This window comes from Botryllus schlosseri, chromosome 1, assembly GCF_051294905.1.
Source record: "Botryllus schlosseri isolate E-star chromosome 1, Bs_hap1, whole genome shotgun sequence".
Lineage (NCBI taxonomy): Eukaryota > Metazoa > Chordata > Ascidiacea > Stolidobranchia > Styelidae > Botryllus > Botryllus schlosseri.
Genome location: NC_137236.1, coordinates 26,366,412 through 26,378,830, shown reverse-complemented (window position 1 = coordinate 26,378,830; position 12,419 = coordinate 26,366,412). Strand labels below are relative to the sequence as shown.

General features: G+C 40.3%; 1 protein-coding gene across 2 annotated transcripts in view; it reads left to right on the top strand.

Moving 5' to 3' along the window:
- LOC145446113 (uncharacterized) overlaps nucleotides 1-12,419 on the top strand; it is a 35,920-nt gene that overhangs the window by 12,069 nt on the left and 11,432 nt on the right. For both annotated transcript variants that reach the window (XM_080324346.1, XM_080324338.1), the window contains exons 5-9: nucleotides 3,754-3,916; nucleotides 3,971-4,109; nucleotides 5,033-5,191; nucleotides 8,145-8,185; nucleotides 8,250-8,378. In XM_080324346.1, the coding sequence (XP_080180472.1) occupies nucleotides 3,754-3,916; nucleotides 3,971-4,109; nucleotides 5,033-5,191; nucleotides 8,145-8,185; nucleotides 8,250-8,378 (631 nt within the window). The remainder of the gene's footprint in view (nucleotides 1-3,753; nucleotides 3,917-3,970; nucleotides 4,110-5,032; nucleotides 5,192-8,144; nucleotides 8,186-8,249; nucleotides 8,379-12,419) is intronic.

The window sequence follows — 12,419 nt, the reverse complement described above, 5'->3', positions numbered from 1 at the left end:
TACGACCCTCAAATGGATTCAAATGTTGAATGCGGCCCGCGAGCCCCGCACAAATGACTCGGACAGCCGTATATATTGTTCTGAGTTTTACGTGTCGTCTGTCCAATGACATGCAGCGTTATCTAGTGAATATCCTGTAAACCAGTGTTTCCCAACCTTTTTCCACCCACGTACCATTTTGAGGTTTTATGCAGTGCTCGCGTACCACCTATATAAGTTACACGCGTTTCCACCATTTATGACGTCATACTCACGTATTTGACCTATGCGAGGTGTATTAACAAATTCTATTAAACTAGGCCAGGGATGTCAAACATACGGCCCGTGGGCCGGATCCGGCCCGCCAGACGATTTTATCCGGCCTGCATAGCAATTCTGAGTACATTGAAAAAAGATAGTATTATCCATCACATCCACAGTAATAAACCAAATTACAAAGTCCGCGTTGACAGTTAAATATCTTGTATTCATCACAACGCATACGCAGGAATAACGCCAGATTATGGCTAAAGCAGGGGTGGCCAACCTTTTTGCCATTCACATTTCGACTACTCGTGTAGCCTACGGCCGTATTCCAGGGCATAGTCGTACTGAACGAGCTGGACGCCCAATACCCAGGTAAAAGTGTCTATATGTCCATTTCTGGTAAACTCCGGACTAATCTATTTAATGGTAGAGGCTTACTATGCGCACCAAAATCGCGTGTGGTCACTGGTAATGTTAAGAAAGGTAGTACTCATAGTCGCGCCCAGTGCGAAAAAAAAATCAAGATTCACCAATGAATTTCGTCATTGATATTAGTAGTTTTACATATTACCATCAAACATCTATCCTTTCTCATCCCGTGTGATCAGATTCATTGGTATAGAGTTGATGTAGGGGTGTTTTAGAAAATTTAAAGCAAGTTATAAATTATGATACATCTTCAGGTGGGCCAATTGGTATTAGTCACTTTGTAGCATGCTGTTATTTCTTGACCTCCCACCAGGATTGTTATTATAGTGAGGAGCACACGATTCCGAGCTGATATTTCCATGTGAGGCGCATCATTTTTCATTGATGTTCGCATCTGTATTGTGGGGCTTTGATTGCAAGGGGTGCTACTACATTAAAATCGAAAAATGTAGCCGCATTGAATCGCGCGCGAAGAAAATTTCAAGAATAATTAAAATCTTTCAAGAAATCAGGAGTGAACTCGTAAATTCGAATTGCATGTCGACGGCCGCCAACACATACTAATTGAATTGCGTGTCTACGGCCGCACAAATTCTCTCTTACGACCGCAGGTTGGTCACCCCACCCCTACTTGTATCGCCGGTAATGCCATTGTATTCAACCGGACAAACTTCGTATTTTCGCCAATTTCATTGCTCGCAAATAATGGTGTTGCGACTCGCTAGAATGAAACCCCTACGATCCGTGTATTATCTATATATGCTTGATAATAAAGTAATCCAGCGAGAAGCAACGGCATGAGGCAACATTTTGGATTCCGTTGACTGGTCCTGCCCGCGGGCGATTTCATGACTTCGATCCGGCCCGCGATGCAATTTGAGATTGACACCCTTGAACTAGGTATTATCACCCAGGGCTGATAGGATGTATGGAATTGTTTTTCACCACCAGTCACAAGAAGAACAACAAAATGAAATAACAACACACATTCAAAAGTCAGTTTATTTAATGCGATGGCTGCATTTGTTTATTTTCCACTAGCTTGTCGATGCGTGGTATACGTTTGCTTACAGCGCATCGAAAGTCTTGTATGGACGCAACAAGTCGGTTTCGTTTCTTCGACTTGATAGTCATCAGGGATGAAAATCTGAAAATCCTTGTTCGCATTCTCACGTATAAGGGAAATTAGCAGCTGATGGTGAATAGCGTGAGACGACGGCTTCAAAAAACTCAAAATCATCCTCACCTGAACTAATAACTCCCTTCGGTCGAGAAAAAAAAAACAGAATCTACTCGCGTACCACCTGAAAGACCTTCGCGTACCACTAGTGGTACGCGTACCACAGGTTGGGAACCACTGCTGTAAACGCATTACCATAGTGCTATACCTAGTATTGCTTGCTTCAAGGAGGCTTTGTGGTGTATATATATGGAGACTGAAACGGAATTTTCGGTATCCGTATCGGGAATGTATTATTATTTTCAATCTTATTAGAGTGGAAATAGAGTCCACGTTAAATCGTGAGTTTTGTATCCTCCTCTAAAGGTGGTCCCGGGGTTTACTGTGTACCAGACTTTTCAATTCGCATTTCTACTCGTGAGCATTATTTTTCTCCCGGCTATATTGCCTATATTCTTTCCGGAAACGCACTTCTCGTGAAGTCCGATATTGGTCAAATCTTCATACGTCTCGGTGTGTCCAGGTGCGGATTAGTTCATCGTCAAAATGCCGATGATACAACTTTTTACTATTATTATACACAAGTATTACAGTGATGCTTATCGCCGTTCAGGCCTTGTGCGTCACGACACAGATATTTCTACAGTTCAGCTTTATTGGCTGGCGGGTCAGTATCTTCAGCTTCCTGCATCTTCTGGCTTTCTCATTGGACGACTTTCATTCACGCACATGCACACTTGCATCAGGGATATCCCTTCAACAGAGATATCCCTGACAGGCATGCGTCCGTTTTCTGGTCTCGGCTGCCGACTTTATGAGAGCGTGGCTTACTCTGTTTCTGGGATTTTCAACACAATGTTTGTACAGTGGGATCGGCGAGCCTAGAAAACCCCCGACACATAGAAACATGGCAGAGCCGAGACTCGAACCATTGGTGTCGTGACGGTGTCGCCTAGCACACTGCACCACTCGCTTCACGATAATACACCTGGGAGTTGCGGACCCCTGTAGAATAAAATATTTCAACGGCCTCGAGCAGAGTTCTCCTATACGTAGATTTATTTTTGTAAAACTATGCGTATTTTGTTCGGGAGTGGGTATACGCACAATGCAAAGTGACACAGAAGCGCGTAAAGCACGATTCAAATGTAAAAGTGATTAAGTCTGCATCAAAATTTTCTACTCTATGTGGAATACCGATATATTTTCGGGCCCAAAGCGCATCGGGTTTGGCTTAGAAATAGTTTGCGCGAAATGTTTATGTCCCAAAAACATGTTTTAGCTGGGTCATTTGAATTTTTTTGTTTCGTGCTTCACGGTCCTAAACAACCGTCTCGTGGACGCCGTTGAGAAACCACTGGCTAATTAGACAACAAAAATTATCCAGTTGCCAATTCAGGCATAATTCACCAGTAATTAGAGTTGCATTTAAAACAAATGGTTGCTTAAAAGACTTTGTTTGAAACATGTTTCAAACAGTGTTTTAAACTAACGGCATTTTAAAAAATCCGTTTTGTCAAGTTGTGAAATCATGCCATGATTGTGTAAATACTTTCCAAAACATTTCATGTGAGCCTACAGACAACTAGCACCCGATATTGCCAACGTATGCGATTTTGGATGGTTGGAACGCTCAAAATAGTTGGTTCAACAGCTATAGTAAGTAGATATTTCGTCAAAGGAGCTTTTTCTACCTTATGTTTTCAATTGTCAATTCTAATCCACTATGACGTCACAATTGAACATTCGCAACGTCATGGCTGAAAAAAATAATTACAAAACATATTTCAAACAATTAAGGGCCTTGTTTTGAACATTTTTGTTTTCATGTCGATTTTTGTTTGAAATGCAAGTCTTATACCTGTAATGTGTCCTATCACTCATGTTTTGTACTTCAGACTACATGTCAAATTCATTATGATGGGGGCGGTGGAATCTATCTCGTCCCTGTGGCTCTGATGTTGGAAGACCGTCCACTGAATACAATTATACTGAACGGAAGCAGAACGGTGAAGCCGACAGACTACTTGAGTCAAGTGCCGTTGCAATTCCTCGTCGACAGTAAGAGAAACTAAGTCTAGAAATATCACTGTGTCACCAAATACATTACTGCAGTAAGTTCAACAACAATGTGTAATGACTCGCCGACTTACCCGGCTGAAACAATACAAGATGGAGAAACCATCACCGTGTCTGACGACGAAGGCACCTTCGATGAAATCATTTACGCGTATCCAAGTGACGCCGAGGCCACGTATGTAGACTTGAACACTCATGCATAATTGCCCTTAATTTAAAATATACGACCTACTCGATATACACTAAAGTCAGAAAGGATTCGTTGACCCATAGGTACCACACCAAGCTATCCTTAAGTATATGCTGCTCCAGAGCTCTCTTCATTTGTATTTTCTTTGATAATTTCCGGTTGATTGGTGCTGAAAAGCACTGTGCTGCGCGAAACGCTTTGTCATCATTCGTCCCTTCGACGAATGAATGGTCTGAATTATCTGTACTGCAATAGAAAAACAAACAAAAAAACGGTCTATTGTGGTCGGAATACCCATATCCATCGTTCTATATGAAATATGAATACACTTAACTAACTATTGCAAGTGTGGAACGTAATGTTGCATTTTGAAGTTGTACGTCGTGAAATTTAATATGGTTTGCCATATCAAACTCAACGGAGGACTCATCATTTTGTGAAAAACAGGCACAACCAATTATAATTGTACAACATCAAGTCAACATAGTACCATAACACGCCATATTATTTCACCTTTTCGAAACTGACTCAGCATTCGGGACTAATGTTTTTCATCTAATGCAGTGGATTTCAAACTATTTTAAACACGCCGCCCTTTATGATAGTGAAAATATGCCATCGTCATATCACCAAATGCAAAAAGAATGCTTCCAATCCCAACGGATGGTTTGGTGGTATGGAAGGTTATGACTGTTGATAAGATGATTCTGAAATATGAAATTTAGACTATACCAGATTAACAACTATAAATAGATATAAATTGCGCGTAGCGCGACAAGAATGTTCGGTTGACCGCAGCTTCGCGCCCCATACAGATGTACTCACGCCCCTAAGTTTGAGAATCACCGGTCTAATGCAACGAAGAGCTGAATCACACTGTAGTTAACGACATTTTTTCACATTTACAGGATCATCCAATTCGTTGTTTTGGGCCCCATTGGCGTTCAAGTATCGGTGCCAGTGTACATAAACGCCACCGGGGCGTACGGATCCAACATTACATGGAGTCCAGACCCCAGTCAGACAGGGCGGCATATCATCTGCTATTATGCTCTGGACTCGTTCGGGTAAATTGGTTTTCGGATATAGATGCATGTCTTTCGCAGGCACACTGATATCGATGATGATAATAAGTTTTAAAGATTACAGACATATTGCCATACCATGTAATTTCAGTTGTAATTACTTTTTGCATCCAAGTTTCATTTATGATACCGCGAGTTATATGGCAAGTGTCAGGTATCACGTTGTACAAACCCTAGAGCAGAGGTGGAGAATTATGTTCTCTGCGGGCCAAATGAGAAGCAGACACTGCGTTTGCGGCCTAGTCAAACATTTTTGCTATATTTTCCAGTGCAATATTCTCATTTCTAAATACCAAGCAGCTAATTTCCTTTCTAATAAATGATGCCTAGTGGATGTGTTGATATTAGGTAATTAGAAAGTGACAGTTAATTAATAAAAAACAATAATGATAATTTGCCGTAATAATTCCAAACAATGTTGAACGTGATTTGTTTCGAACTCTCTTCAAACCCGTATCCCCGTTTCCATGTCAAGACATTAAAATATAATGGGATACAACAAAGCTTTTTGTCTTGATCTCTGCTTTTCCCGCAGTGTTCATAGCTTGCAGATCGAAGCTGGCACGAATTTGCCCTCTCTTGACCGAGTGTTTTTCTTTGAATTTTTGCCGTGACGCCGACTTAAATTATACTCCCTGAATACGGCAACCTGCGCGACACAAATCGAAAGGATAGTTTTACCTGTGACTTCCAGTAAACAGATATTTAGTGCTCCAGACCTTCACTGAAATTCAGCTTCCGCCTTTCATTTTTGACGTGCCTTTTCATATTCATCGTTGAGGGGTGATGATGACTTGTAGTAATCACGAGCACTGATTAACTTGTTTTGCGAATTAGGGATTTGGAAACGTATCACGTTGCACATTCAAGCACAGATCGTTTAATGTAGGGTCCCCATATTTTTTGACACAAATTCCGGACGCTCTTTAGCGCCCACCAGTGAATTTTAAAACGAGGTTTGAGCACATTGTCCATCAATATGACGTCACACCAGCAAAGCTTTGTCTGTCGACTACAGAGTGAGTGAGTGGTCACGATCCGGTCCAGGAGTATGTGGTTGTGTTTTGTAAGTTGTAAACAGTGCCGAAGCCATATTTTTCAACCCTCTCCCGCACAAATAAACACCGATTTTTGACCCACTTGAGGGTAATCTATCCAACTTTTGGGGGCTTACTATATGCATCTGGAAGTTAGACGACAGATTTCGTGTCGTCGGGAGGGGCCGTTCACACTTTCATTCGTGAGCCTTGGAGTTGACTTTTATCAAAATACACTATTCAAGGCTCTGTCAACAAAAAGAGTTCGTGTACCGTCTAAACACAGTGCATTGAAGGCTGTCGTATTCGAAATTTCCTGCTGGTGACGTCATATTTTGTGATGCGATAAACGATTGTTGATATACGATGTTGTTTCGAATTCTCTACTAGTTGCTGATGATTACCCTTGATAAGTGTCAGCCGATAATATTCGGGTTCATTTCAATATGAATATACTATTCAATTGTATATTAGATGATTTTAATGAATTATGTCCATAATAATGGTTCTTCCATATATTACTATATAATTTAAATCCTCTCTCCGCCTTGATGATCAGAGTTAGCTTTAGAGCTGGTGAGGGAAAACCCGAAAATGACTTCGAAAATGCAAGGAGCGTAATTGTATATCGTCAAGTCTTGTTCATGTCACACCGATAAAATTATTTATCAGCCTAATGCCGGTGCATACTGCACCACTGAACTATATAAACACCGCGCCTCCGGATGGTTTCCAACCTTTTATGATCACGACTCCATGTCCAATTTGCCGTGGCCCAGCTTCAAATTTGAAAGCCGATTAGTAATTAAAGGTCGGCACATTTGCCCAGACTCACTCACGGCCTATTTTCGAAGCTGATTACGTTCATCATCTTCGCGAACCCCAGAATAAAGGCAAAATACGCCCAGGTTTAGAACCAGTAACTTTGAAGAAAACATGCAAACGGCCTAAACCGACTCTATGAATATACCGTAATATTGTAATTGCGATTACAATTAGACTTATTTCTGTGAATGAATGCTTGAATGCTATTTTTATTTATTTTGATCGTAGTTTTTGAGAGGGTGGTATAGTCCCCATATTAAAACCAATATATCTGATGATGAATCGCGCGCAACGCGAAGTAAAATTTCATGTGGCATAAATCTGCCCTGAAATAATATTGTTTATGTTGATTTACGAAAAAATTCCGGACATTTAGGCATATTTTAGAAATTCATCCCAGACGCAGTTTTACCAGTGAAATTCCGGACATGTCCAGGAAATTCCGGACGTATGGCAACCCTAGTTCAATGTGTATTGTGACAACAATGAAATAATAAACTATACTATCTGGACAGAGTGGCTACTTGTGACTTTAATTGTTACGACATACTTTCTTACATTGACTTTATTTTCAATCTGGATTACGCATGTGAGGCACGTAGACAGCGTGATCGCGGCATATTAATGAACAGGTATCAAAGTGAACGAATTTCTGGTTCAGTTTATACAGCTTGTGAATTTACTCCACGCAGCAATATTCAAAAGTAGGTGTTAGGTTTTGAATTTCAGGCAGCATTTCCCGGGCTGCTCCAAATAGCTCTGCGGGCCTCACTTTGCCCAGGTCCGACATAGAGTTACATCAAACGAACGTATTAGTTTAGTTGTTTCAAAAGCCGTTTAAATATCTGACAGATCCCTATATTAGAGAATATTCATTTGCTTCAAACAATTCACAGGTAGGATACGACGATTTGCAAATTTATCACCTTCAGATCAATACTTCAATGGCCTTAGCAAATATTTGCTCAACTCCATGATATTTGCTCGTCATATATTAGTCAGATCAGAAACACTGTCATTCCACCTAACAATAATAATTGGGGTCTGTTGTCACCATGTCATTCGAATTTCAGAAAATCAGGCACTCAAGTATGTTTCACGGTGGTTGTAGCGAGTGAGTTATTAAACATGTAATTTCCGTTTCTCAATAAAAAATCAACTTGATTGGATTGCTCAAGGTGTATCAAATCCTTGTGACATCGACAACGGAGGCTGCAATGACGTATGCCTACCACAAGGAGGATCGCGGACATGCGGATGTTCACTTGGATGTTGGAATCTTCTGGATAATATGAAGACATGCGCACGTAAGGAGAAAACATTTTTGGGTTTGACATTAGAAGCTTTCTCAGTAGGGTTGATCAAGAGTAAAAGGCTTTACTTAAATTTTACTGGCTATTCGATAAATTTGTTAGGCTGGTCTAAAAAATGCTAAAACTAAAATTTGGATCAATCGTAACTGTTATAACTTCGCTGTTGAACGTAGTACTTGAGCCAAATTTGTTATACAATATTTTTTAGCCAATCTAAACAAAATTAATGAATAGGCAGCAGAATTTACCGAAAATTTTTATTTTTCAACAATCGCATTGCACAGATTACACTGATCAACACAATTTTTGTTGACTTTGATCAGACAATTGATTTTGAGTAACTCTTGGGCGCTGAATTCAAAAATACATTCGGTTTTCCTCTATCCCGTCAAGTTTTGGGGTTAGGCCCCCACCACATTGTCTCAAACTCACATAAAAGCACTACTTTTTTTTTATTTTTGTTTATTGTATACAACGTTTTAAAAAACATTGCCATATTTGGTTGATTTAAACGCAAATTGCTTCTACAGGACAAATAAAGTGCGAGGTTCGGGGTCCAAATTTACGCTAATAACCCATAATTCTGTAGGTTGTCTCGTTCGATACTCGAGCGATAGTCAGCTAACATATGTAAGCTCTAATTTACTCTTGTATCTTATCCCCGTCATCTTGGGATGTTGGGGAACATTTTTTCCTTTCACATCTTTGACTTTCTCAAGGTTTTCCGGGAAATTATTGAGATATTTCAACTTTTTTGAATGTCGGCTGCCCGACATTAACATATGACAGTGGCACATGTGTATCAAGGTTACATGTGTGCATCCTTATTGTCTGACCACCAAGAAAACACAATATTACAAAGCTGACACATGATCCATTCGGGCTTGTGATATTGCAACAATTCAATGTTTCTGTATTATTCTCAATTTTCCTGTATTATTCACGAAGACAAGCTGAATGTGCAATTGTTACTGCAGCTAACACGTTGTCATTTTGGAGGATGCCACATTTTAGGATCATTTAGGCTACCTATTGACATTTCCCTTCACTTGAGTTGGAAATCGAGATTCCTAACTCCATCAGCAATCCATGGTAACAGTATACTCTTGCTTGGCTTGGCCTCTGTAGTTTTCAATTATATAATTGCAGGAAAGTTGTGAGTAGAGACTGCTAACGTTACGTCACTGCTTTTTCAATGCAATGTGCCCTAACTTTTCAGTTGAATGAGAAGTAGCTATAGATATAAATAGGTATTGATAACTTTCAAAACCGGAGGAAAACCCTGAAAAAATGGTAAATTTTTCCCACTTCGTGGTCGCTTGACTCAAAAAGAAAAAGAGGCTCAACTGCTGGAAAATACAGTTTTTCTTTCACATTAACAGGTGGTTGACTGAAAAAAAAGGTCAACTTTGCGGTCCAGCTCCCGAAATAGCCGCCGTAGCGTTCCTACAGTGCTGACTTAATGTATATCAGTCGAATTTGACCCTATATCTAACCAAAATCTTCAAAAAAGAAAACAAAATCTCAAAAAAGAAGACATTTGGGCGTCATCCGAGTACGCATGGTAACCCTATGATAACTAGATGTGCAACACGTGACTCATGGTTGAATACGCCGAGATGCATACTGCTTAGCCGGCTTAAAGCAGCGTAATTGGTAGTCCTATAGTCAGGATCGTAACTGCCGCACACCAAATCCCCCAATTGAGGAGGGCCGAGCTCGAAGGGGGCCCAAAATTATTTCGTGAATTAGTATAAATTATAGAGTTTTTTTTTTTATGCAACTTTTTGAAAAAATTTTCGCGCTGGGTGCGACTTCAATTCGCCACATATCTTGATTATTGGGCACTCTTCCCCAAGAAAAAATACGCAAGATTTATAGAAATGGGCATATCAGCGTTGGCCATGACCGCAGCACAACGCACCAACACATATAAAGTTTTAGGCCATGTAACATGTGACTCCAAGAAGTGTGTCAGAACGATCGGCAGCGAGAAAGCCTTGGCCGTAAAAGACTGCTTTTATGCTGACCAAAAACTTCGAAATACCAAAAACTTCGGTATATATACAAAATACATATAGGTTTAATTGTCCATATAGGCGCCTAAATGACTGGCGTCGAATGTTCTTGTCTTGGCAATCTGAACCTCACAAGACAAATACCATCCCGCAGGAAAGAAAATTATATGTCAGTGAAGAAATATCAATCTAAAATCGTGTGATCTTTCACACAAATCGTTTTGTAGGTATGGGCAATTCTACATTTTTTGGTATAGCAGACAGGAGGCCACGAAATAACATCATGTAAAGAAGTCATACCTACCTAGGGGTCCGCCCGCCCGAAGATGTTTAAATTTACGGGGTCTGCAGTTTCAAAGACACCTCTCACTCAGCTCTACCGGTCAATCTGATTACGTGGGCAAAGAGGACAACCATGCAATTCCCGATCTTATTCACCGATTTTACCACGAATTATCGAAATATTCGCGCCTCGTGCTGTCTCACTAAACAGTACAACTTTAATTTCGTGGCAAAAGCGAACAACGTGATGCGGGGTCAGTTTATCACCTTATGGGAGCCCGGGGTCCTGACGAAGTGCTGTTACGTTCCTGCCAACGGGTATATCTCCGGAGATGTCTAATTACTATTGAGGGGGCCTATACCTTTCCAAACAAACCTCACTCAGCACTACCGGTAAATCAGATAACGTGAACAGATGAGACAGGATGAAAATTGATGGCAATACATGCAATTCCCGAGCATATTGACCGATTCAGTCATGAAACTAATGAAATTTCTCGCGCTTCAAGCGTTTAGGCGAGAAAAGGTGATTCACTCAACGGACACCCAATGCAGCAGATAAATAGCGGTAAAGAGTGTACAGTTTTGAAATCTCGCCAGGGCAATTAAACTACTCCGAAATAGCCATGATGGCTGTTTGGGTCCGTTTCATACCCATAGTATTCGTGCGGCCCCGGCCGTACTCTGAAATTCTAAATTTGGCGCTCACACCGAAAAAGTTTGGGAAGCACTGGTTTCAAAATCTTTATCGGTAGGTCTACTATCCCTAAGGTCTTCATCTTGATCCAAACTATCGAGCGTTTATGAGTTTCAAGTGACACTGGATAAGCTGAATGGGGCATTGGACCTATAGCTGATAGTAAATGTAAATGCCATGCTTATTTATATCATATTTCGTGCTGCATCCTGCAGTTTGCATCCCATATGTGTCCGAAATATCCTCGGATAATTGCATCCTCTAACCAAAAATGGGTGAAAGCATCGTCCTAGATCGATACCAGTACCAGTACCTTGTCTATATAACTTCAACTTATAGGGCAAGTTTTTGTAACTTTTGCAACTTTTTTTTTACAGCTTCCGACAGCTTCCTAAATACTCGTAAGATATGTAGAATGTTGTTTTAAGCTGTTTGAAGGAATCTTATAGTGCAGCTTTTTGTAACTTTCGTCCATATTTTCCATGCAACTTTTTGCAACATTTTACAACTTTTTCGATTTTTCATGGAAGTATTTTATATTTCGGTGAAATAAACGGCCAAATTCGTCTGAAACACCGTGAATCAGCCCCGAAGTAGCGCTTATACGGGTATTTCGGGAGCTGAGCCGGAAAATTGACCTTTTTTTTAGAGTCAACCGAGCAAAATGTGGTCAAAATGCAACTTCTGCAACTTTTTTCGAAAATAAATGAATGAATGCAACTTTCCACGGATTTAACTGCAACAAAAACTTGCCTACAAAAGTGTGGATTTTTATATGGTATAGAAAAGTAATATGGGTAAATTCGTCAAAATCTGCATATTTTGGCCATATGCCGTAGAGCAAAAATTTGACGTGTTAGAAGTAAACCAGCGGTATTTTTGGAATCAGCACGCCACAATCAGCTTAAATCAAGGGCAAATTCAAACTCAACAAATTTTTCGTTTAAAATTGTTGCCCAATGTTATTGAATTTGTCTTAATATGCGATCGTAATGACAAAGTCTGACAGAAATACAGTGACGGGAATCTGAATTGCTA